Below are 26417 nucleotides of genomic sequence, written 5' to 3'. Positions count from 1 at the left end.
AACACAGCCTCATTATTTAGAATACTTAAAAACAGTCTCAAAAGCATATGCTAAAATTTCATAAAATAAAATTAGGGTTCAGAACTCTAATTTTAAGACAGACTATTCCATGATGGAATGTCCATATACACACACACACACACACACATGTACACACACACACTTTTTCACCAGGAAGCATAACCCTTTGTTCCCTAATCCCCAGTTGTATGTTTAATGATCACACATAAAACACTTCCATCAAACAGAAAAACCGCAGTTCCAGCATGTTTAATTCTTTGGAAATGAACATCTACATTGCTGAAATGGCATTAGAGTGACAAATGACTATAATCCAATGGCCCAAGGCCAGCAACTTCTATTACAACAGATTTGGCTGGTTTTGTACGACACAGCATGTTGTGTGTCGACCACTAAACAGAAATGAGACCGCTCAGTTTACCTATAAACAAAACCCCACTTAACTTTACAAGTGTTTTAGCAGCTACATGGATGGAAAAAGCAGTGTGTCTTAAGCAACTGCCTCCAAAAACTGGATTTATTAATAGGTAGATGGCTGGATCCATTCTAAAACGTCTCCAGATCAGTGCTATAGGCTAGAATGCACAGAATAAATAGCAGTGATTCACAAAACCTGTGGGTTTTAGTCTATTTGCATGCTTCCATATAGTTCCAAATTTAAGTTCTATGTCAGTTTTCCCAGACTTTCTTTTTTTAAGTCAAGCAACCCACATTCACCCAACTTTACTCTGCGTGGCTTCACCATTCACATTTTAGAAAGGCAAATGATACCTCCTGGCTACTGAAACTCTCAGCTTCAGCTGTAGCCTGAATTCCCAAGATCACACAATCCCTCAATAACTACTCACTCCACGGGCAAAAGGATGAACCCAGATCCTTCTAAGCAGTGAGAGCAGGGCTCAAAAAAACAGAGGGGGAGACAAATCCAGCTTCTTCATCCCTTTAAAACACAGGACAGCAATGGAGCAGCAGCTGCAGCAAGAGGATGCACCCAAACACCTCTCCCCAAATGCATCCACAGCAGCCCTTTTCCAGAGCCATCTTTTATTCTGTGTTCAGGGTGTCCCCCATATTTTCACAAACCTGACAGAATTCACACTGCCCTCTCCCCAGATGCTTCCTTCTGCCTGCAAGGACACTCCAACATCACCCACATGTGCCCAAGAAACTCACCCAGGTGCAGAACAACCAATTTTTAACACTATTTTAGAGACATCGATTTCCTAATCACCACAAACATCAGGCAAAGCACTGCAAAGGCAGCGCAGCACAAATGCCTGCAGAATGTTGCCTTTTTTTTTTTCTTCTTCTAGAAACAGCCCTGGCTTAAGGGAACATCAAACTACACCCTGCCAGGGAGCAACCCTCCAAGCCGGCCATAAAAGAGGCCGTTTGCAGCGCAGCGTTTCAGGGAGTCGGGTTGCATGCCACGTTCCGAGTTCCAGTTCTTCTGGTTGCCAGGCCAGACACATCCTGGGTGAGGATGAGCAGCTCAGGAGCTCGTTCAGCTTTTTTTCCTGAGCTCAGACCCGCCTGGTTTTCACTTCAGCCAGGTTTGGGGGCAATGCGGCACATTTAAAATGGCAGCGCGTTCATTTGACACCACGGCGATGGTGAAAGAACAAAACAAGCATAAATGATTCATTCTGCCATGGTATCCTTTCTTCTGCTTAACTTGTTTTCACAGGAATTCATAAATGATGCGCCTGTATTAATTCTTTCCATGAAAAACAACACAAAAAGGGACTAAAACAACAGTTTACACAGTTCTGACAGTTTTACTCTTTCCAAACAGGGAAATAGTTTTTAAGCTGCCTTTTTTTTTTTTTTTAAAGAGATTTTTAGACACCCTTGATGACAAATGGTTTTAACTAGATCAGCTTAACATCTTCGGTGTCATGTAGTGATACAGCAGGTTTACTTCTAGCTCACACTAAAAAAAGGGCAGATTTTGAATTTAACCAGCACACACCCAGAAGACTGACAGCGACACTTAAATATCTCATTAAATGATTATGAAATAACGACATGGAACACAGAGGTACGAACGACCAGCAACACCTAAAGCGTGTTATCCTTCGCTCCTGCGCTTGCTGACGAGCTGATCATCCAAAATTAATCCCCCTTTGGAAATATCTGATACGAGCCTTTCATGATTCGTTTGTCCCGACGAGGAAACATTTCTGCCCCTTCTTACGTGACCCATCCGTCGGCAGAAATCTGACTGTGCATTTTAAGCTGTAAGAGCAGCAGCGTTTTCTTGGAGGCCTTTTCCTCTGTGTGTTACAGAAAATATCTCAATTATCGTACACCTGAATTACAGCGATATGGAAAAATGACACGCTTTTGCCCACAACTCTGCATCATGACATGAACACAGTGACTCAATAATGTTATTTATCTTGTGCTCAGAACAGACAACTTTTAGCAAAACTCTTCTTTTTCCTACTGATCTGCAACGGCTCCGTTCTAAATTAAAGAGGAAAAATCCCACACGTGAAACTGCATCCCTGAACTTCTCTTCAGGCTTTTCATCCAAAAGAGTCCAAAACATTGCTACCTTAATCCAGCATTACAGCACCATATTGTTCTAGAATTATTCACATAAATCCTAGACAGCACCTAAATAAACTGTTTAAATTTGGAAACAAAAAACCCCCACAAAAATAGGCTGCTTAATGACATGACCAAAGCACCAGCTAAAAGATATCTTACAGATATGCTTCCAAATTTTATACAAATTTACACAGCAATCCTCAGGAGACCCAAATATCTGCATTAACCTACAGAAGGAGTTGATTTAAAACAGTAGATGTTCAAGTTACTACTAAAGATGAATTTACAGTCTAGTTTTAATTTCAGCTCTGTAGCACTTCACTGTCAACTAAATTATCAGCCTCACGTGTTTTTGTTTCAAGGTCCACCAACATAATTAAGTACAGACAGAAAAATGTCCTTAATTCTTCTAAATCAAGAAATAAGATGCAATGTAAACCCCAACCGTATCAAACAGACCACATGCACTGCTGAGGGGAGGGGAAAGTAAGGTGTGAAATAACCCCTGAGTTAGGCATTCAATCATTCTGATAAACCTGATCGTAATTATCAGTCATCAGGACAGTTAAAGTCCAAAAAACTAAGTGAGTTTCCTCCACTTGAAAAGGAAAAGAAAGAAAACTTGAAGGATGCCAAATTTTCAATCAATTTCAAATTTTAAACAAACTCCAGAAATTGCAACGACCCTCAGAACAGATACATAAACAAAATCACTCCCTTCTTGCTCTCAAATATAGATAAATGAAGTTTTCACCCATTACAAACTTTTGTTTATGGAAGAATCCCTATCAGTGCCACCGGTGCACAACTTCATTTGATGTGTACACTAACTGCCTTCAGAAAATACAAAATTCAGCATAAAGCATCACCTTCTTCGAAAGAACTTATATTTTATGAACTATGTTTTCTGTTATGAAAGACACGGATTCTTAACAAAATTATCTTTAACGGCACCGAAGTTTTCTAAACTTTATTATTTGCTAAATGCAAAGCTGCACGAAGTCTTGCAAATAAACACCTCAGCGCTCCACACGCTTTTCCTGGCATTTCTGCTTTAAACCTTTTTGGGACGAAAAACCTTAGAGGGAAAAAGAAAGAGCGAAGTGAACCCATTCAACCATTTGCCCTAAGCACACACTGGATTAGCCCGGGAACCGAGCTGTAAACTTCCAGCGAGAAAACCACCACGGCTGCAGTTTTTTTTTTTCCCACTCCGTGCACAAATCTCCCGGCCGGTTCAGCCAGTGGGATCCAGGGAATCCGCACACGCATCCCCGTGCACGGCGATCTTGCAACACTCAGCCCTTTGCACCCCGATGCGCCGGGGTTTAGCGACTGTTTGGGCGGGGGGGAGGGGGGAGGATTACTTTACAAATCTCCTTATTCCCTTCTCGTTATAGAATCGCTTCTGTCTCTCCCCCCCTACCCCAAATAAAAAAGCGAACCCGCAGCCTTGGGCTCTGTCCCAGCCACCCCCCGGCGGGGGCTCAGCACCGACCCCCCCCCCCCCTCTCCCCGAGCCCCGGCGTGGTGACTCCGACACGGGCGCGGGGCCGCCCCCTGGCCCTCCGGACCCCTCCGGGGTGGGAATTCCGCCGGGGGGAACACCGGATCCGCCGCCCCCGCGGGCAGCGAGGCGGCCCCACCGCGCTCCGCACATTCAATGAACGTGCACAATCACCCTGGGCCTACTCCCGGCCACCATGCTCCCCCCCACCCCGGGGCCCGCCCGCCGCCGGGAGCCCCCGCGGGGTCCGGGCGCGGTGCGGCGGGGGCGCAGAGCGCGGGTGCGGGCGGTACCTGCGCGCCGTGCAGGGCCATGGCGGCCCCGCGTCCCCCGCGGAGCTCGGCGGTCCCGGCCCCTCACGCCGCCGCCCCCGCCGCCGCCATCTTCTCCCTCGCACGCACCAGCCGGGCGGGCGGCCGCGCGCCGCGCCGCGCATGCGCCGGCCCCGCCCGCCCGCTGCGCGCGCACGGGGCGGGAGCGGAGCGCGCTGAGGGAGCGGGGCGGAAACCGCCCCCTGGGGGGAGCGGGGAAGCGCCGCGCGGGAAAGGGGGAGAGCGTCCCTAAAAACTTCCATGGAACCCCCCTCCATTGACGTGGGACCGCCCCCCTGAGGGGAGCGGGGAGGCAGCGCGCGGGAAAGAGGGAGGGGAGCCCAAAAAAATTCCATGGAAGCACCGTTAAGCATCTCTCTCATGAGGAGAGGCTGGGGGTGATGGGCGTGTTTAGTCCGGAAAAGAGAAGGGTGAGAGGGGATCTCATAACTAAAAGATGTATAAATACCTCCCAAAGCGGGTGTCAAGAGCAACATAGAATCAGGGAATGGTTTGGGTTGGAAGGGACCTCAAAGATCATCTCGTTATAACGAGGAGAGGAGAGAGGAGGGGAGGAGATTCCCATTATAAACAAAAAATACATAAATATCTCCCAAGGCTGACGTCAAGAGCATAATAGAATCATGGGATGGTTTGGGTTGGAAGGGACCTTGAGGATGATCTCGTTCCAACCCCCATCACATGGGCAGGGATGCCGCTTGCTATCCCAGGTTGCTCCAAGCCCTGTCCAGCCTGGCCTTGCACACTTCCAAGGATCGGGCAGCCACAGCTTCTCTGGGAAACCTGTGCCGGGATGGATCCAGACTCTTTTTGGTGGTGCCCTGTGACAGGACAAGGAGCAAGGGACATAAAATACAAGAAGTTTTACCTCAACTTGAGGAAGAGCTTCTTTATGTTGAGGGTGGCAGAGCAGTGGAACAGCTGCCCAGGGAGGTCGTGGAGTCTCCCCCTCTGGAGACATTCCAGACCTACCTGGATGCGTTCCTGTGTCACCTGCTTCAGGTGACCCTGCCTCGGCAGGGCTGGGTGATCTCTGGAGGTCCCTTCCAACCCTAATGATTCTGTGTTTCTGTGATTAGGTCCAACCCGTGACCGATCACTGCCATGTCAGCCAGACCAGAGCACGGAGTTCCACATCCAATTTCTTGAACATCTCCAGGGATGATGATTCCACCACCTCCCTGGGCAGCCCATCCCAGTGTTTAATCACGTGAAGAAATTCCTCCTAATGTCCAGATTGTGCCTGTAAAAGGCCACATGCCCAGGGTCCCTCTGGCAGGTGACAGGCTGTGTGCCCAGGTGATGCCAGTGTGAAGCTGTCCCACCTCTGTCCCAAATAACCAGGGTGGGAATGGGTTCAGTGTTTGTATCTGGAAAAAAAATAAAAAAAAAAGAGTGACTAAGCCAATCTCATGATTTTGAGAGGCCTGAGTCATAACAATACTGAAACCCCTAGGCAAGAATCCACTAAATTAACTGCTAATGTACTCCATATTTTTTTCCTTAAACAAACTATGAAGTCCCGCAAAAGTCTACTTTAGTTGGCAAGTGTGAGAGAAAGCTTAACACGAGTGTGAAAGTTGAAGAGAAGGAAGAAAAGAAGACAAAGAACTTCGTGTGTTTGGCTGTTCAGAAAGGAGGTTCGTGGAAAACGAGAAGATTCTTCCATGTCTCCAGGACAAGGACATTTCCCTCCTGTTCTGTGAAGTGCAACACTCACTGTGTGCTGATGACAGTAAATGATTTTCTCTATCAGCTTCTGCCCTTCCAGCTGACACACCCAGCGGCCGCTCCCTCGCTTTTGTCTCTCGCGAGTGTTGCTCCGCTGTCCTGAGGCAGAGAACCAGCAGTGAAAAGGGCTGCTTAATATTAAAAGAGAGAAACAAAAAAGAGAGACAAATGTACAGGCTTTTTGCATACAGCATTTCAAAGGTCTGAAAGCCCCTCTCCCCTCGGGAGTCTAATTTACAAGGTAAATAATGGAGTGAAAACCCTTACGTGGCTCGACTGGTTGAAGGCAAAATTCCCTTCTGCCCACAATGCTGCCTAAGTAAACTGACTGCTTCAAAATACAAATGAGCACAGTGTCTCCAGCCTGGAAAGCACAAAATTCAAAGACCAATACTGTTAAAAGCCAGAGCTGATGGGGAAAACTGAGGTGGGACGAAAGGATGTCACTGTCTCATTCAGCAACATTTAAAACATCTTCAATTTTATCCTACCGTAATGTAATTTCATTGTAAAGTGTGTTAACACTTTACCATAATATTTTGTAATAGTCTAAGTTTTCTTGTAATATCATGTTTTGATGAAACTTACCTCCTGCAAAGTTTCCACCTCTGTTCTGCTTTATTCCTTTTAACCATTTTTAGTGGTCTGTTGTTTCATTATTGCTTTCATTGCAGAAAGAAGTTTTATTTTCTTCCATCCTTTATGTTGTGAATTATCACTCCCAAACATGTTGCTTTTCCAAATCAAAAATAACCGGTGCTGTGGGGTTTTCTTCTGTGTATCCATCTTATGATTGTGTATCCAATCTTAAGAATCATGGAGTAATGTTCCTAACGACATGGAACTGACTTTATTTGTGAATTAATCTACAACAGTCCATGCCTGTGGAAATAAAGGGTTGTCTAACAGCAGCCAGGGAGCTGGATAAACCACTCCCAAGGTAGCTGCCTCTCAGATGCTACCGTAATTGCTCTTATCCTACTGTCAATGCAAAGTGCTTGGGAATGGCTCGCCCTTCCATGCCATGCTCCATGTGATTTCACCAGGTCATGAGACCTGTGCTCATGACAGTGTCCAGAAGGTGAAGGTGAAAGACTTTTGAGCACATTTTAGGATGACTTTTGAGGATTTGAAGCACTCAGAACCCTCACCTCCACTTTCCCAGGGAACACCTTCCTGCAGCGCTGCAGAAAATGGTTGATGGCTGCGGGACGTTTCGTGCTGTCCCTGCAGAGATTCCTCCCAAAGCCAAGAGCTTCAGGAGCTCTGAAGACTTTTTCTTTAGAGATGCAGAACTTTTATCCCAATAGCTTCTAGGTACAATAAGGGCTTTGCCTACATAAAGTATTTGAAAGCAGCAGTCTGGCTGGATCCCTGGCTGGATCTCAGGGAGGGTCAGTTGGCTCTAAAAATATGATATTTTAAGTCTTTAGTAGATCATGTGAATGCTTGGCTCGGTGCGTTATGTGTTTCAATTATCAATTTTGGCTAATTAACTGTGACTTATTCATCCTTATCTTAAATACAAGTCTGCTCTCTCCTTATGCAATCGTCTCTTAGTGCTGCAGCCTCAAAAGAACCAGCAAAGCTGCACCTCACCTTCCCCTCGTGTTCTGTCACCAAACCCATCACAATGAAAACAAAGGCACGGTTTTTTCCCAAGCTTCTCTGAGTTCCAGAAGGAACTAAAAAATGTGTGTGATATCAATAAACCTGTGGCTGAGCTGTGTCCCTCACTTAGGGGAAAAGTTACCAGTAAGGAGGAAACCGTAAGTAGCTGGAGCTCACCCGTGCTCAGACTCACACAGTGCGGTGACAGAACCCCTCCATCTGCCCTGACCTGGTCCCTAAGACAACTCAAAGTTCATGGAGGAATAATTAGCACCTCCCTCATTATCACATTCATGAGAACTGAAATAGGACAAGAAGCTGAAATAAAATAATATATAAAGCTTGTCACACTAGCTTTTTTTTTTTTTTGCCCCCCCCCCCCCAAAGTTCCTCACTGGTCAGAGCTTCGCTAAGATCAACAGAAGAATCACAATTTGAATCTGGGCTTGTATTCTGCAAGTTAAATTGTTCTCAGAAAGAGCACTAAAGGTTAAATTATTTCTTTACATTCCCTCGACACACGACCCCTTTTCTGCTGGCATGCAAGAATATGGAATCCTAAACAGCACACGGAAAATCACCAGCCTTTGGAAGAAAGCAGCCTGATCCCTGATGGGGAAAGACAGACACAGGCACATTTTTCTCAATTTAAGATTTCAACTTGAGAACAAAAATATTTCCAGCTTCTTTCTCAAGCCTTCAAAACAACTCCATCTCACACCACGGTGTAATTTTTCCTCAGGGTATGTCGAGGGATTTATGTAATCTAACGACAGAGTTCCAGGCAGCAGCTCCTTGATGTGCCCATGCCAAGATACAGGGCATGGAAGTGTGGGAAGAGAAAACCTGAGGGTTTTGGTAGCTGTTTTGTTTCAGGTAAAACAAGCTTTTCTCAGAATTTGGCAATGGGAGCCTTTTCAAAAATGAGGTAGGGCAGTAGTCATTTTTCCTCGGGGCAGGAAGAAAGAGCTGTGCTTCCTGGCAAGGGTAAAATGCTTTACAAAGCTTAGGGATGAAGGCAGTGGGATGTGCAGGTGCAGGAGCCAGGCTGGCTCCCTAAGAGCACAGACCAGGATACACCTTTCCTCTGCTGATCCTAATTACTGTTCAGACCTTGAAAAGCAGAGCAGAAACCCACTTGTGTCACACATTTGTGCAGAATTCCAGCACAGCAGTTTCCCAAAGCAGTTCAGCAGTTATCTCCCAGCCCCGTGTGCTATCTGCCAGCACTTCCCCAGGGATGATAAGCCATGTCTGGGTACACAACATCCAAAATCGAGGGGCATTCTGCCAGACTGTGCCTTGAGCAGTGCTCACTGCCCTGGGCCCTGGAGGTGCAAATGGGAATCGTCTGTTCCTTCAATAATGGAAAAATCTTATGGCAACAACAGGTACGATCCCCCAGTGACCTCTAATAACACGTGAGATGTCCCATACTCACCCACAGCCTCTGGTTTTGAAGGAACCATATAGACACAGGGGAAACAAAGCTTGCTTTGATGAGTACTGAAAATACCTTTTGTCAATGCAATTAAGTTTAATGTCAGGAAGTCATAACTGTGTTTATCTACTCCCTATTAAATACCATCTTTGAAACCACTTCGCAAACTGGACTTGGTCTTTTGTCATAGCTGAAAAAAGGCAAAAAGTGATCTCATAGAATCACAGAATGGTTTGGGTTGGAAGAGACCTTAAACCTCATCCTGTATCCTGTTCCACACCCTGCCATGGGCAGGGACACCTTCCACTAGACCAGGTTGCTCCAAGCCCCATCCAACCTGGCCTGGAACACTTCCAGGGATGGGGCAGCCACAGCTTCTCTGGGTAACCTGTGCCAGGGCCTCACCACCCTCACAGGGAACAATTCCTTCCCAATATCCCCCCTAACCCTGCCCTCTGGCAGTGGGAAACCATTCCCCCTTGTCTTTGACTGTCTGGTTTGGAGTATGATGCAGAAAACATAAATTAGCCAAGTAAGTTCTATTTCTACTTCATATTGTTAAATTTAGCTTTTGCCTACTAAAATGTTTCCACCATTATCAATGCCACTTCAAAATGATTACAGGACTATTTTCTTCCAATTTATCCAAAAGGAAAACCTCAGTTAAATCAATACACAAGTCAGATGGTGATGAATAGAATATTCTAAACTGGATTTATTGTTCCCAGACATTATGTAATACATAAACACTTAAAAGGGAGGCTAAATAACAAGCAGCCCAGTAACAGAAACAAAGCAAGTCTTTGAAATTTTTATTCTATACTTACACATGAAAATGTCCCCAAAAGTTAGGTAGTTGTCAGTCAACATAGCAAGGATTTCAGACATAAAAAACCCCAAGCAACTTGTCAATGAGTTTGTCATAACCAAAGTGTTTGATTTTTTCTGTTTTTTTTTTTTTTTTTTTTTTAATTTGTTTTTAGGCTAGAAAATAATAACCATTACCTCATGCAGTGTACAAAGGCTTTAAAATAAATCCATTAATGCAAATGAAAGACTGACTCCTGAGGCTTTAAAAAAAAAAAAAATCAAAAAAACCTCAAGGAGTTTCAGAAAATTAATTTCACCTAGTTTTCTTAGCACTGAAGAAACAACCTGTAACTTTCTTGCACTCTAGAAATGCATTGAGTTACCTCTTTCAATACACATGTGCTTATAAGAAATCTAAGAGTTCTTAGATTGACTAGAGCTTCAAATGAAATTAAGTGCAAAAATGTTTTCTTAGTGTTGTCCAATTACTGAGGTAAATAGTTGGGGAGGGGGAAAAATAAAAGAAGAGTGTAGCAGGCTATCACCTGCATGGAAAAGAAGGCAAATCAGAAAGACAAGGAAAGGGAGATGGGAGAAGGACTGAGGAAGAAATAACAGCAACAATCAACAGCTGAACTTTAAACCAAAGCCCTTGAAATCCACTCAGCAGATCACCAGTGGCTGAAATAAACCGTGTTTATGAGCATATCTGGCGAGCTGGGCTATGGGGAAGCTGGAATTGTGACAACAGTACAATAGTCACAATTCCAGCTGACTGCCTGACAATGCTGGGAATGCCAGTGCTGCTCCAAGAGCTGCACCGTGTCCCGGCCGAGCCGCACAGAGACCAAAGATCATCAAACGACGAGTTCCCGACGCCAACAACGGGGTCACAATCACAGAGCAGCAGCTTCTACAGTCAATAACAGAACATATGGCAAACAAGAGACTGAGTTAGCAAAATGTGGTATAAAAAAGTATAAAAGTTGTCTTTAAAAACTTCCTTAAAACGTCGATATAATACGATGTAGTGGAAATGCCATGAACCACAGAAGGAAAAGCCTAAGCCTTAACATTCAGGAGAGCAGCAGAACCTCTCTGGCCACATCACCCTTTGTATGGTAGAAGGGGCAGTTTTTGGTTTCTTTTGATGTTTCTACCTTAACCATGAGTTTAATCCAAAAAAACCCACATTCAACTGTACATTTTCTGAGGCTTCAGAAGGTGCCCCCCGCCCCCTCCCCCTGTTTAAAAAGAAAAAAGAATTCAGGTTAGGTAGAAATGACTAAATACAAGGTCCTTTTGGAGTCCACCATCCCAGGGTGGCTACCCAGGAGTAGTCATCTCCCTCGGTCTTGATGCTTTTTTGATTTTGTCTTTTTCTTTTTGTCCTCTGTTTTGGGTTTCAGCGCGCAGACACACGCAGACACCCCAGCGATCGCTTTGGGCAAGTCCGTTCCTTTGCACCACTTGTTCTTCTCCTTGTCATAAACCTGGACCGTCTTGGAGAAGACAGCCTCCTCCCAGCTGTACCCTCCGAGGATATAAATCTTGCCATCCCAAACTGCCACCCCCGACTCGCTGTTGGCCTGTAACAGGGGAGCCACCCTGGTCCACTGGTTGCACTGGGGGCTGTAGGACTCCACGCTCAGGATGTCGAAGCGCGCCATGGTTTCGATGTTGTCGTCGCTGCCGCCGATGGAGTAGATGTTGTCCTGCAGGGTGCACATGCTGTGCCACCCCCGGGCCGTGATCATGGGCCTCTTCTCCTCCCACACGTCGGTGCGGTAATCGTAGCACAGCAGGTTCTTCCTGTAGGGGCCGATCTGGTAATCGTGGCCTCCCGAAATGTACACGAACTCCTTGTACACGGTCCCGGCGTGGCCGTAGGTGAACCTGGCCCGGGCAAACAGAAACACCCCAGCTTTAGTACAGGTGGGTTTTATTGATACACAAGCATTCAGCAGGGACTGGTCCTAAAGGAGCAAATAAACAGTAAGTACAAGAGAAGAATCCCTGATCCTGGGAGTTACCCAGTAACTATCCTCATTCTCACACCTTCACTCTGCACCGCTGAGTGCCACGGCACGACAACCACTTTGAAAGCATCCTTTTCATACCAACAGAGCACTGAGGTATGACACCATCACTTTTTAAGCCATCCTCTACAGTGTGTCATACAACAGAACTAACCCATCCTGCTCTAGCAGGCATGGCCTTCATTCTCACTTTCCTGCTCCAGTGCTTGGCTTGAATCAGCGTGAGGGGAAAAAATCCACATCTCAGCAACGGTTTCTAAGACAGAAAGAGGAAATAATCATGACACCTCTCAAACTTCCCAGTAGCGATTAACCAAGAGAAACCAAGAAGAAAACTACTGTTGCCTTCCCTTTCCACAGCTTCAGGACCATGGATCACATTCCTTCTTACCCACAGGCATTCACAGCCCGGTTCATTTGCAGTCACAATACATGTAGTGTCCTTTTCATGAGCCATCTGTCTGCTACCACTGCTGCTCTACAGATAGAAACTCCTTTGGTCACCTCAAGACAAGGCAACAGACCACAGGCAATCACAGATCAGAGTCCATGTTTGAAGTAAGAGAACATGAGATGGTAGAACCAACATCATGCTGTTTCCACAAGGCACAGAGAAAATGCCTTTGATCACCTGCAATAAAGCCACTACAAACCTAATTCTTCAGGCTGTTCTTAACTTCATAATGGGATACTCCTGACCAAGCCCCTCTGAGCTCTCAGAAGTGGATTGCTAAGATGAGGACTTTGAACATATCCTTCCTGCATGCTTTTTTTTCTCATTTGGGGGAAGTTGGGGTGTCAAAAGGTGCAGCTGCAGCACCAGCCACAGCAAATTGGCTCACACAAAGAGCCCAAATGATTTAATACCCATAGGGCTGCAGAGCAATGTACTCATCACACTGCACTCACGAGCCTCTGCTACCATCCTCTGTAGTCAGGCACTTAAGATAACTCACTGTCCAACAGACAAACCCACGTTAGCATTACTTTTGAACCATGTCTGAACATGCTGGAACTCCATGTGGAGAGAACCTTGAGCTGCTTTTATTTCACAAGGTAATAGTTTCTCTCAGCCACACAAATGGCATCGTAACATCTTCCACACACTCAAGTGCCAGCACTTTTGTGCCAAGGGAGAAGATGGACTAGAAAAGAAACCCCACGTTTGCCCTGAAAGCACAACACTTCTGAGACAAGCTAAAAGGTGTCATTATTCTAGATGCCTACCGAAACCTCTGAGCCCTCTGTCTGAATCAGAGATTTTAATAGGTTCCTGCTACAAGAAAGAGAAAAATCCCTGACACGCTTGGGCTAACAATGCTGAGTGACCAGGACAGTCTGTTCAACTGCAGGGGCTGGAGAACCAGCCCTGGAGACCTTGCAGAGGTCACTTCAGAGTTGTTCTGCTTCTTTGCCAGTCAGGGAAAAGAGAGGAAGAAAAAAAAAGAGAGGGCTAAGGCTCAGTTATGGACTTTATCCAAAAAGGCAACTCAGAATTTCCACAACTCTCAACCTGCCTCACTCACCCTGGAAGCACATAACTCACCCTGAGCACGTACACTCAGCTTTCACACCTGCCAGCAATGCCATGGCAGGTGCACTGCACTGAGATGCTGCTCTGCCTCATCTGAGGTCTCTCCCAGATAAGAACCAGGAGTGGATGTCTCCAGTGGCTCCCACCCTGGCTGTCAGTCTGTGTTTCCCTACATACACAGGAATGGGTCTTAAAAAGTAGACTGTCAGTCTGGGGATGGGATGGACAACTTGAGTGCAGTTCATTTCAAACTACAGGAGACTTTAAATCCACATCCAACCCACAAACTCCCTGCAGGCCATGCAGTGCCCTCCACTGTGGAGGCAGGGACAGGTAACAGGGAGTGTTGAGGAATCGGAAAGAGGAGAGTCTGAGGACTTTGAGTCCAACACAGAGCCTGGGGTTATTGCACTGCTGAGAGCACTCACATCACCTTCAGCATGTGGGAAAAAACTACTAAGTTAAGAAAGACTTGAGTGGCCTTTGGAGAAGTAGGTTAAATGTTTTCCTACACTGGAATTCTGTATATGTAAGCAAGCAATAGCCATTGTCTCTCAAGCACAGGCATGCAGCCCAGCACAGGCAGCTGCAGAAAAAGCACTGCTGTTTTTCTTTTGCCTCAGTCCAGGGAACAGCAACAGCTACAAGAGTTGTTTGACAGAAACAATCAGATCTGAAGCACCAAATCGACCATCAATTTGTTCTTTCCCAGCACAGGGCAATTACCCACTGAACTGTGCTAGAGATGTTTCATTTTGCTTGAATTCTGAAAGCTCATCCAAAATAGCTCATACCCAGCTTCACTTTCATAGGAACTGCATGAAATATAATGCACGGATTAAAAAAAAATCAATACAGATCCTTTCTTTAGAGAGGGGCTTTTCTAAACATGCAAAAAAACAAGCATGTCAATACAGTGGGTCCAGACATCCTCCAACAGAAAGCACTGAATGTTTTGGCAGTGCTATCTACAAGAGTGGCCAGAAAAAAGCAGAGGCATTAAGGAGAAAGAAGATTTGGTTTTAACATCTGCTGGAGCTGGTTGTCGATTTTGAATGACTTACCCAAATACAAGACTGAAAAATTACAGTTTCTGACCCATTCAAACACTAGAAAATTTACCATTTATTTTCTTAACCAGGAGAACACTTGGCCTAACTCAGTAAAGCTCTGGGAATCCCCTACTCAACCCAAAGTCCAGGTGAGCTGTGGTTGCTCTGAATCTCGAGGTCCACCTGTTGCAACCCTGCGAGATTATTCATGACCCAACTGGCAGAGCAGATACCATCACTCACTAACCTGCTCCAACACAGCTCCTCACACAACTGCTTTCAGTTGTTCTGCCAAACTTTAACCCAGGGCCACTCAATTAATTTCACTGCTGTCTGCAGCAGAGCTTTTCATGGTCTGTTCAGGATGAGAACACACTGCACCGACTTCTGCTCTGCCAAACTTGTCAGCCACCGCTGCTCCCTGCCGGGCTAGAAACTATGGCAGAGACTGCTCCCAGAGAGCCTGGGAAAAGGGTGAAAAACACAGGACTCTCTGAAGAAAGGGAAAGGCATCCCACACCCAAGGACCCTAATGAGCATGAAGGCAAAATAAATTCAGTTGTAGCAGACTTGGACCAGGTCCACCCTTTAGACATCTTGGCTGAAGTTTTCCACTTAAGCATCTGCCCCGAGAGGCTGTTTTCTCCTCCAGTAAGGCAGCATTAGTTCAGTCAAAACAGCTCAGCTCCTTCCAAGAAAGTGGTTAGGGAAAACAACGTGTTGTTTTGACCATGTAGGGTGGGAAGGAGGTAGTGGGAAGAGGAGATAAAAAAGAGCTTGCAGAGCTCTTCCTCAGAGGAGTGTGACTGGGGACAGCAACATGGACACGGGATTTGGCCGTGGTAAGAGTCATGTGTGTTCAAGGACACAAGCACCGCCTTTCCCTTGAAAATCTCCACACACATAGAAAGAAAAAAAAAATAAACCCATTTTCTGGATGCTCAGAGTAGAAGCTTTAACAAATAACCTCTGAGAGTTCCAGCCCAAACAGCTCGAGTCAAACTACACAAGCCCACGCCCCAGAATGACCTCAGTGCGTGCTGTCACTCCAAGGAACAGCCTTCCAGGCAGTTGCTGGCTTGGAGCAGTCAAGAACACCAACAGAGGTGCAGCAGTGCTTGCTTCTGGTGGCCATGCACCCAAGAGGACCAAAACACCAGCAGGTGTTCTCTTCAGAGGGAAGAAGACAGAAAAATGCAGGAAACAAGGCGGTGGGACATGTTGCCTCATCAGTCTATCAGGAAGCAGAGGATTGGAGCTTCTGGTTTCCTCGACATTAAAATTCTTACTGCTGGAATAGGGCTGGGAAAGATGTTGTTTGGGTGAAACAGGAACTTAAACCTGTTTGAGGAACAAAAGCATGAGGTGAGGAGGAAAACAGAAATCAGATCAAGAGTGCATTGAAGGGAAGACTGAAGTACACGGCAGTAACTGTGGCCAGAATGCTTCTTCCATAGAACCATAGAATGGTTGGGGTTAGAAGGGACCTTAAAATTCATCTTGTTCCATGGGCAGGGACACCTTCCATTAGACCAGGTTGCTCCAAGCCCTGTCCAACCTGGCCTGGAACACTTCCAGGGATGGGGCTGCCACAGCTTCTCTGGGCAGCCTTTGCAAGGGCCTCACCACCCTCACAGGGAAGGATTTCTTTCTAACATCTAATCTAAACCTACTCCTTGTCAGTTTGAAGCCAGTCCCCCTTGTCCTGTCACTCCAGGCCCTTGTAAACCATCTCTCTCTCCATCTTTCTTGTGAGCCCCTTCAGGTACTTAGAAGGCCACAATTAGGTCATCCCAAAGCCTTCTCTTTTCCAGGCTGAACCATCCCAATTCTCTCAGCCTTTCCTCATAGGAGAGGTGCTCCATCCCTCTAATCATCTTGGTGGCCTCCTCTGGACTCGGTCCAACAGGTCCACTTGAAGTACCTTGGAAAGTGCTGCCCAGACCCCTTCCAGCAGCCCCACACCAGCCAGAGCTGCTCCATGCCGAGCTCGAGCAGTGGTCGTGTGTCACAAAGGTTCCTGTTGCCCACCTCTGTGCTGATTTTTGCCATTTGCACCCTGCATGAAATTCTTTTTTGCCTTATTCCTTCTGTGCAGGAAAATAGTGGTTGCAAACAACATACTGCCCAGCAGGAGAGTTCTCCAGAGGGAGAAAAAGGGCTGAAAAGACCAAAATTCCAAAGGTGGCAAGAGTCCATTAAGATCTAACTAAAGGTATATCAATGTGCAAGAGCACATATCTAGTTCACTACACACCTGCACAAACACCTGAGCTGACACAAGGACAGAGCAGTAGCATGAGAGGATGCAGAACAATTTATTTTGGATGCAGCAGTAACTTATCCCAGTCACTGTACAACCAGAGTAACAAGGGTCTTTCCTCTAAGGGGGATTTTTGCCTCATCCAAGCAGACCAGCCAGACAATCCAATAAAAAATTAACACCCGTGTGTCAAAGTTCACTTTAAGTGCTGCAGCTGCAGAATTCCCAAAGCCAACACACAGATAGCAGCAGGAACACACAAACTTTTCAGACAGCTTGCAGTCTGGGTGGGTTAAACCAACAGTGCAATCATCTCCAGGATCATTTATGAGTAAAAATATCCATACAGGATATATCTCACAGGTGACCCCAATGAACAGAAGGATTTAGGACCTGAAGATACTCCCCTGCACACTGTGGTGTTGAGCCTCAACTGCTGGATCTGCCTATGTGAGCAGAAACAAAGCAGGAAAAGCATCCTGCCTGTGAAGAGCCCTCGAGCCCAGCTGTTAGCCTGGATCAGCCTCACATTGCAGCACCTGCCCAAAATAGAATTGGGCAACAGGCTTCTGTGCCTTCACTGGCTGCCTCTGGCTCTGCAGCTCTGCAGCTGAGGGAACCAGGGAAAAGAAGCCCTGAACTCTCAAACCCAACTGCAGGAACCTGGTTGGTGATGCCACTAGGAAAGCCAGCACTGCTGCTGAAGTTGCAGGTTTCAGACATCATAAAAACACCACCCATAGAGCCAACATTCCTGTAATTCCCACAAATGTGAAATATCCCTGAATCTGAGTAGCTGTTTGCAAACAAAACACTGTCAGACAGTTCTTATAAAGCCACTGCCCCAACATTGATTCAAGACACCAGAAATGTCCTGTTTGCTGTCAACAGAAGAGCTGCAGTGGTAAAGTCTCTCAAAAGTAGAACAGCCAAGTTTTAACTCAACTGAGAGAGAGAGAGAGCTCACATTAGCCAGGGTTATCTATTTGCAATACAGGTAAATGTGGTTTATCTGCAACAGCTCAACACAGAGAAACACCTTACAAGGAAAACCATCACACCAAGGTGACAAAGTAAGGCCAAAGAAATTATAAACACCTTCGATCAAGATATGAACAGTGCTCACACAACCTCCCTTTACCGCCCTTCTTCAAACGCAGGGAATGTCTCCAAACACCCCTGTTACCTGGGCAGTCCTGCTATGTAGGTCCAGGAGTCCTTCTGAGGGCTGTAGGTCTCAACTGAAGACAGTGCCCCGTTTTCATTCCTGCCACCAACAGCCACCAGCATGTCAGTGATGGCTCCCAGGTAGAAATCCACTCGCCGTTGTCTCATGGAGGCAACCTGGCAAAGCAAACAACACACTGACATCTTCCAGCATCTGGGAAGCGAGTGACTTAAGGTATATTCGTGTCTGAGGATAGGGTAGTTGCTTCTTTCCATTTTTTTGGAAAGGAGAGCCACTGGTTTTGACCATTATATTCATGAAAGACTTGTTTTTCTGCAGTAGCTTGTTACACAGTATCCATTTTCCAACAAGGGGACAACGGGAAGCATCTAAGACACAGGCTACGCTATAAATGGTTGTGTTACATGGACTTCCTTCCCAAACTCTGAAAGGAACATGTTGGAATCACTCAGAACCACAACTGAGCCACCCAGGATGATTGGCTCCTACAGGAACCCCAACTGGTTCCTACAGGAACCCACACAGCTGCAGGGTTTTGCAGCAGGGCTGGAAGTGAAGAGCTTGTTCTAAGGGACATTTAGCTCAGAGACATTTGACAAGTGTCAGAGACATGTTCTTTTTACGTCAGACCCATTTTTTATTTAGTTGTATGTTACAACTGCTTGAGAAAGATGAACTAAGCAATCACCTTTAAGTCCATTCCAGCATTATTCCCAGAAGGAAGCTGCAGGTGGATGCTGATTCAGGAATTCCACTGACGAGATGCCCAAATTCCAAGTGAAGCTGAGTATCTGCCCCAAACTCTTTTGCTGTTTGTGTAACTTAAGAATTCCCACAAAGGACTCAAGTAGCTGCTTTCTCAACTTAAATAACTTCAGTTTCCACTGGCAAGCACTGCCGTGTTGACTATTCTAACGAGCCCTGTCCTTTCACCAAAAAAAGGAGAAAACACTCTAAACATTAAGGACTTTGAACAGAGAAATAATACAGCTTAAGTCTCACCTTTATCCACTGGTTACAGCGGGGATCATACCTATAAAGCAGATTTGACGCCGCATCCCCTCCATTGTCCCGCGAGAAGCTGCCCCCGGCTATGAAGATGAAGCCTCCCAAGACCGCGACACAGTGGTGGCTCCGCCGGGCAGGGAGAGGGGTTTCTGCCACCCACTGGCCCTTCCTGGTGTCCAGGAAGCAGGTGTCATCACAGAGCTCCAGGCAGCGCTCCGACACCTCCCCGCCCACGAAGAGCAGCCGCTCCTCGCAGGTGCGCAGGGCCGTGCGCTTGGTCTGCAGCACCGGCTGCGCCGTCACGTTGTTGTGGTAGTTCACGGCCTCCTCGATGAACCCCTCGCAGTTGGCTTCTTTGGGGAGCAGGGAGCACACGGCGGGCTTGACGCGGTGCAGGAGGTCGCTCTTCGGGATCAGAGGAAAATGGATGTTGTCCAGGACCTGGTAAGCCTCGTTCTCCCGCTCCGGGTACTGGGTGAGCCACTGCAGGGCGGCCTGCAGCAAGTCGTGCTCGCACTCCTGCTGCACGTTGCTGCTGTCCAGGTACTGGCACAGCTTCTGCAAGGAGATGTTCTGCAGGAAGTCCGGGGTGAAGGACAGCGTGCCGAAGTTCTGCAGGATGAAGGAGTCGATGTAGGAGTCAAGGCGCTTCAGGTTGTAGATGGAGGCCAGCTCCTGCAGGTACAGGTAGTTCTCCTCGCTGACCTCGTTCTCCAGGTACTCGCAGCAGAAGTCCACCACCTTCCAGATCTGCAGCAGGTGAGCCGTCTCCAGCACGTAGTCGATGTTGCCTCCATCCAAAGAGAGCTCGCTGCCGTACAGGAAATCCACCACAGCCTTGAGGCCAATGTAGGAGGCTCCAAAAAGCTCCACCTCCTTCTGGTGGGCCTCCCTCATGCCGATGGTGAACATGGAGTTGAAGTAGTCGCTGCACACGGCCAGGAGGTTCCGGTGGGCAGGGACTCGCTGCTCATCCACCACCAGGACGATGTCACAGAAGAGGCCTCGGTGCCTCTGCTCATTCAGGCTCTGCAGAACTAGACTGGAGTGGTCATCCCACCGGTACACCTGGGAAACACAAACAGCATCATCAGGAGGGTGGGAGCTCCACCAGGCTAAATTTCAGTGTGAAATGTATTTTCCCACTAAATGGAGTCATACATGAGGCAGAGAAAGCTTTTCTGTGCTGCACATTGACATTTATAAAAAATTCTGACTTGAAACAGTTGGCAAGCAACGGAGTATGAGCTCGAGCTCCTCACCTTCGCTTTGAAAGGCCTGTGGAGACTTTGACTGCTTCCTACTCCACTTTTTTTATAATATTCTCCTCCCTCCCCCACAATGCTGCACTGAACTCCCCTCCTGATGAGTTATACAGGCATGATTTTCTGAAACTCTTCCACTCATTGTCTCTGAGACATCTTGCTGACACTTCCTTTCTTCCTTGTCCCCCAAATGACTCCTTACAGAGCTCCCTCAGCTAAGCTACTCACTAAACATTTGGAGTGGGAGAGACACATGCAGCAGTACTCTGAATTTCCATTCTGCCCGTGTATTGTTTGGGTTGGTGTTTGCTTGACAGCTACCCCCTCTTAAATCTTTCCAGAACTCTGCATTTCTAAGCTTGCTAGGAAAAAATCCCCCTCTTTCTTTCCATATTATTCCAGGCACACGCACTGCACTCAGAAGCAATAGCTGTTTATTTATGTGCAAAGCCACACATGTGGATAACTCATTCCCACAAGAATTCTGCTTGCTTCCAGAAGCTGGGGTAGGTTTGTTTTAATGAACATGACTAGATATTTTTCTTTTAAAGAAAGGGGAAAATGCCTTCAGAACACATCCATTAAGTGCCCTCTTGGGATCCCTCTGGTCCAGACATTATTCCCACCAGCTCTGGACGTGCCACAGAGCTTTTTAGGCAACCAGCATTTGTCTCTTTCTCTCTTTCTCAGCCTTAAGATGAACTCAAATGGAAACATTTTATCCCTCAAATGTCCTGCAGAACACAAATTGAAGGGGCTGGTCACCCCAGCATGTCAAGTGCTGCTACTTTTAGGACCATCCTTCAGAGGAATTAAATGCTTGATGGCACATTCAGTTACCTTGTGACCTCTCTTAATAAAAGCCAGGTTAAGTTAAATGCAAATACATAACTTTAATTACCAAATCCAAGCTAGGCAGAGTTGCAGAGCCTGTAAGAACATGTAAGAGAAATGAAAGGAGGTGAAATGGAAACACATCCTTGTATCCAACCTAAGTCAGCTCTGAACAGTCCTGGCTGCAGGGTCCTGGATCTTGCCCAGTCCTACATCCTCAGGCTGCATTCCCAGAGGTGACACCCTGAAAAAGTGTCTCAGTCCACATCCACATTGAACACAGTCCCACAGGTGACCTGAGGTCTCTTCAAGCCTCCCAGGCATTCCACCTTTCCTCCACCAAACTGTTGCTTCTCCTACAAATCCTAATTATATCTGTGGCTTTCCTGGTTTTCCAAGCAGAAAGCACATGATCACTGCTGTCTGTCTAGGCCATTCACAGGTTGGCTAAATCATGGTGAGACCCTCTCTACACAGCTGGATGGAAAAGATTTGAGTCCTAGAGCCAAGCGGTTTTTTTGAGACCCAAATTAACAACCAAATGTGCTGCTCTTAGCGTGGCATCCCAATGTTTTTTCTCTATTTCCTTATGTTCTTTTCCAAACAATGGAGTCCCAGCTGCCAAAAATCCTGCTGTTGGAGTGACTCTGGACATGCAAGTGTGCAGAGTTAAACCAATCTAAGTGAAGAGGCTTCAATAATTATAAGTTTTCTGGGTCAAAACTCTTCAATTTGCTGTATACTCATCACACCTTTGAACTTAAAAAGGGATCTATGGCATAGACAACAAAGTAACTCCACTGAGGAATAAAACTGCCAGAGATCTGTAACAGGAAGAAAATTAAAGTTTTTTATTTGTTTTTCTGAGGCTGAGAAAAGCTGGTGTTGTACAGGAGTCCAAGCAGAAACCAGGGGATGGAGGAGGTAGGAGGAAGAATAAATATGGCAGAGGATAAACCACACTTCTGTGGCAACTGTGATCAAGGACAGTGGGTGAACAGACAATAAGTAACAACTTGCAGCCTCCTCTCCCGAATCCAACTCATGGGGACAGTTATTGGATTGAACCAAAACCACATTCCCTCTCATCCCTGGAAACTGGCTGATCATTTCCCTCTAATATTCTCTAATACCACCATCATGCCTAACAAGATTACACCAGAATATAAGATTTGCCAGAGATCCCTATTTACGGAGCTGGATGTTGAGTCAGCAGCATAATCCTGACCGCAAATACTCCCGACAACTTGTGCTCCTGAAATCCTTGTTGCCACGTAGAACTGCTGCTCCTTCAGAAATCAGGCATGGAACCATCACCCCCTGGCACTGGATGGACTCAAATACATTAACATATTTGAGCCACTTAGCAAGTCCATTCAGGGAGCAACTTACAGGAGCTGAGAGCTGCACATTCCAAAACCAAGACTAATTTTACACTTAACATGAACATCTCTCTCAAGCTATTTATATTCTGTAGAACAGCTTTAGCATTATCTAGTAATTCTAAGTTTAACAGATAGTGACAGCTGCTGTCTAAGCAAGAAAATAAAACAATGCTGTCAAGCTAATTAATTTTTAATATGATGAATTATCATTACATTCAGACTAAACCATTTAAGTGACAGACAGGATCAGCACTCAGGGAAAGATTATATTGGTAGGGATGCATTTAAAAATTAGTCCAATTTATCTTTTATCAATTGTATTAGAGCAGTATTTTAACTTCTTTTGGATTCGAAGATCTAATTTCTCTCAGACTCTTAATGCAGTACTGCTGCTCATCAGTGGTGCAAAAGAAAATGAGATCTGGCTCATTCAACTTTGATAAGACAGACACAGGCACTGAAAAGTTTCTCTTTTTGGCAGCACAAAGTCCTTGCTCTGCAGCTCCTGTTATCCAGAGCTTGCACTGCAACAGAAAAGCAGCTTGCACTGGTATGAAACAAAGTGAATATGGGAATTACAGCTGATATTAACATCTGATAAATCACCCTGATGACCTGCATAAAGAGCTGCCTAAGATGGATTTCCGAGAATTCACAAATAAAAACAATGTATGTGTGCAGACAGATTTGATACAAAGAAAATTGACCTCACAAGCCTAAGAAACGACCACCAATTCCATGAGCTCACTGTTTGCAGGATCAAGGCTCCCATCACGTACAAAATCGAGACTGAACCTAAAGAGCAATCCCAGCTTTGCTTCTCTAGCAGGCTTGGATTTTACGAGATGGATCAGTACAAAAATTACAAAAATTCCCCAAATAAACACATCGCATTTAATGACTGAATTTTTGGTACAGAGAAACTACTGTGCTGCAATGATGTGGGTTTCTAAGCTATGAGTCACGATGAGCAGATGCCCATTTGCTGTTGCTGCTTTTTTTTTTTTTGCCTTTTTTTTTTTTTTTCAGTTACTAGGCAGCAACTTCTTCCACCAAAAATATTTAAGCAGGTAAACCACCGCGTCCATACCTCTTTTTAAAAGCTCAGAATATTCACATTCCTCCAAAAATCAGCCCATACAAAGGAGACCCTCTACCCCCCACCCACCCCCCCGCCCCTCCTTGTTGTTACTGGAACTGGAATTTTTTGGTAGCAACACAAATCGTACGAACCTTTGAGGATTCGCTGATCTTGTGCGGGCGGCAGATCCTGCTCTGCCGGGTTCCCTCCATGACCGGCCGAGCCGCAGCACTCCTGCAACAAAGGCACAGGAGATGTTACCACTGTGTCAGCCCCTCCAGACCGCTAAAAAACCCCTCCGTTTTGTGCCGAATTACGAGACCGGCGCGTTCTAATCTGCAGCTTGGGGATGCCCGAGTTTAAAAATTACAGGGTTTTCGCCCCTTGATGCTGCTCCCCGGTGCTGTCAGAGGTCGGTGGTGTCAACAAGTTGGGCGTGCGGTGGGTCCAGCCCAGCCAAGCCCAGCCCAGCGCGGTGTTAGCGAGGCCGGTCCGTACTCACCGCCGGTGCCCGGGGCCGGCCGGAGCCCCCCGGGCCGCGCTGACCGACCGGCCCCGGCCCCGCTCCGGCGGCTACATCGGCTGGGGGGGGGAAATCCGGGCGGAAAAAAAAAGCGGGGAAAACAAAGCAGGGATAAATTCCAGCAGGCGGAGGCTCCCTCGCCCCGGGCCCGGGGCAGGAAATGCCGGCGGGGCGGGACCGGAGCGGGGCCGGGAGGAGCGGGGGAGGCTCCGGGGCGGGGCGGGGGAGGCGCCGGGGACCCGCGGGAGGGGATGCGCTGCGGACCGAGGGATGCGCCGACAGGACACCCCGGGGCTGTTCCCTGCCCTGGGAAGGGGGATGCGCGGACAGGACACCCCGAGGCTGCTCCCTGCCCTGGGAAGGGGGATGCACGGGTCGCACACCCAGGGGCTGTTCCTTGCCCTGGGAAAGGGGATGCGCGGATCGCACATCCCGGGGCTGTTCCCTGCCTGCAAGGCGAGGCACAGGTACCCACCCATAACGGGGCGGCCGAGGGTACCCGTGCCAGGGGCATTTGCTGCGGGGAGCACGATGCGTTTGTACAGCGCTGAGGAGCTCTGCGGTGGGTGTGGGGGTGTGCAGTGAGGTGCAGCGAGAAGCCCCATTGCCATCTCCTCTTGCTTACCTGGCCATGAAACTGCCTGACCTCGAAAACGCACCTCCCCAGCAGCACGTGCTGCTGGGGGGGCTTTTCCTCGCTGCTTACGGCCCAAGAGGCTTAAAAATGAATAAAAACCGCCTTGGTAAACATCAGGCTGCCCCTGTCTCAGGGGTGAAGTAAGAAGCAAAGACACTGTATGTACTCAGACCTGCCTGATCCCGTTTCAGTGCAATGGTGCCCAACACAACACTACAAGTGAAAAAGCCCTTTGCCAGCTCAGCACTCCTGGGTATCCTCCAGAGGTTATCTCAGCAAAAGGCTGTGTGTGTCCAGGCTCCGTGTGCTGTCACCAAGGACAGCTCAGATTGGACACGTGTCCCAGGTGGTGACGGGGCAGCTGTTGCTGGCAGAAGATGATGTGTATGGAGTGTTAGAACAGGGGAGTGTGCCAGGGCTGCCTGGGTGTCAGCACCTCCACCTGCCCTGGCCTTATCCCACCTCCACTGCAGGTACCAGACAGCTCTGCCTGTTCCTCAGACACCCCCAAGGAACCAGAGGTGATGATGGGCTTCTACTCATCTAATTGATTATTGAGTCTGAACATGAGAAGCATTTTCTCCTCTTCTGTAGCCCTTCTGACCACGGGGACCCAGGATAAGAACCCTCAACACCTCAACTGTCTGAGTAAAATCCTACTTGCTTGATAACCCTAATGCTGTGATCCATAAATTGTAAACCCTAATGCTAACCGTGATCCGAAAATTCACATCAGCCTCTTCCTGACAGAGGGTATTATTCTCTCCATTAATTTCTCTGCTCCTGCACAGAAAAGACACAGATGGAGAAGCAGGACTGGGGACAGACAGATAGAAAGATCAGAAAAGAAGCAAAAAGGGGAGATGGCAAAGAGGTAAGGGTGCAAGGCACTAGCAGGGGTGCACTTTAGGATAAAGATAAGACTCCTGGGAGTCCTTGGCTGTGCAGAACCACCCTGTTTGCTCAGCTGCCTCCAAGTGTTCTGAACTTCATTGTACAGCCTAGGCAGCTGAAGGTCAGTCCAGATTCACAAGACTTAATGCCTGCTGGAAATGTTTTTTTAGGAAGTCCACAAGTCCTCACTTTCTCTGTTGTCTGTATTTCCCTCTGAGGGCTCCTGTGAGATGGACAGATGCTTCTGCCAGGCCAGTGACATCTTCCTGCACAGATGAAAAGACCTATGTGTTGGAGGTCTCAAAATTCCCATATGACAAGCAAATCAGAGCTCACCAAAGCCAGAAATGTAGGTAATTTTCCCTCTCCAGTTACTGCCTGACGAAACTGAGCACAGTATTTGTTTCTCCAGGCCTTAAAAGAAAAAAATCCACGAAAAAGTGTCAAAGACAGGGAAGAGAAGCAAAGAGAAGAGGTTTGGTCTCACAAGGAAGATGTGTATTTTTCTGAGGTTTGAGTCTGGCGCTGAAAAGTGTGAGGCACAAAGTCCCCAGTGAAGAGAATTCAAATGCTCCGGTCACTGGGTCACAGAGACCTGCACGAGGGTGAGGTTTTCTCCTCCTCAGGGGAAGGACATTGGAGTCACCCACCTCTGCTCCAGGAAACATCAGGAGCTGAGGATCAAGCCTGAAGGGAACAAGGAC

General features: G+C 47.1%; 2 protein-coding genes across 4 annotated transcripts in view; both read right to left on the bottom strand.

The window, feature by feature from the left end:
• USP10 (ubiquitin specific peptidase 10) overlaps positions 1-4486 on the bottom strand; it is a 48913-nt gene extending 44427 nt beyond the window's left edge. The window contains exon 1 of the mRNA XM_032701118.1: positions 4378-4486. Coding sequence (XP_032557009.1) covers positions 4378-4398 — 21 coding nt within the window. The 5' untranslated portion in view covers positions 4399-4486. The remainder of the gene's footprint in view (positions 1-4377) is intronic.
• Positions 4487-9892: 5406 nt separating this feature from the next.
• Positions 9893-26417, bottom strand: part of KLHL36 (kelch like family member 36) — a 46779-nt gene continuing 30254 nt past the window's right edge. For 2 of the 3 annotated variants that reach the window (XM_032701604.1, XM_032701603.1), the window contains exons 2-5: positions 23812-23893; positions 19089-20162; positions 18084-18241; positions 9893-11905 (exon numbers count right to left, since the gene is read on the bottom strand). In XM_032701604.1, coding sequence (XP_032557495.1) covers positions 11350-11905; positions 18084-18241; positions 19089-20162; positions 23812-23871 — 1848 coding nt within the window. In that variant the 5' untranslated portion in view covers positions 23872-23893 and the 3' untranslated portion in view covers positions 9893-11349. Of the gene's footprint in view, positions 11906-18083; positions 18242-19088; positions 20163-23811; positions 23894-24161; positions 24180-26417 lie in introns of those variants that run through there. The other variant, XM_032701605.1, reaches the window with a different exon arrangement.

Source organism: Chiroxiphia lanceolata, chromosome 13, assembly GCF_009829145.1.
Source record: "Chiroxiphia lanceolata isolate bChiLan1 chromosome 13, bChiLan1.pri, whole genome shotgun sequence".
Lineage (NCBI taxonomy): Eukaryota > Metazoa > Chordata > Aves > Passeriformes > Pipridae > Chiroxiphia > Chiroxiphia lanceolata.
Note: the sequence above shows the minus strand (reverse complement) of the source record. Positions and strands in the feature narration are given on the sequence as shown.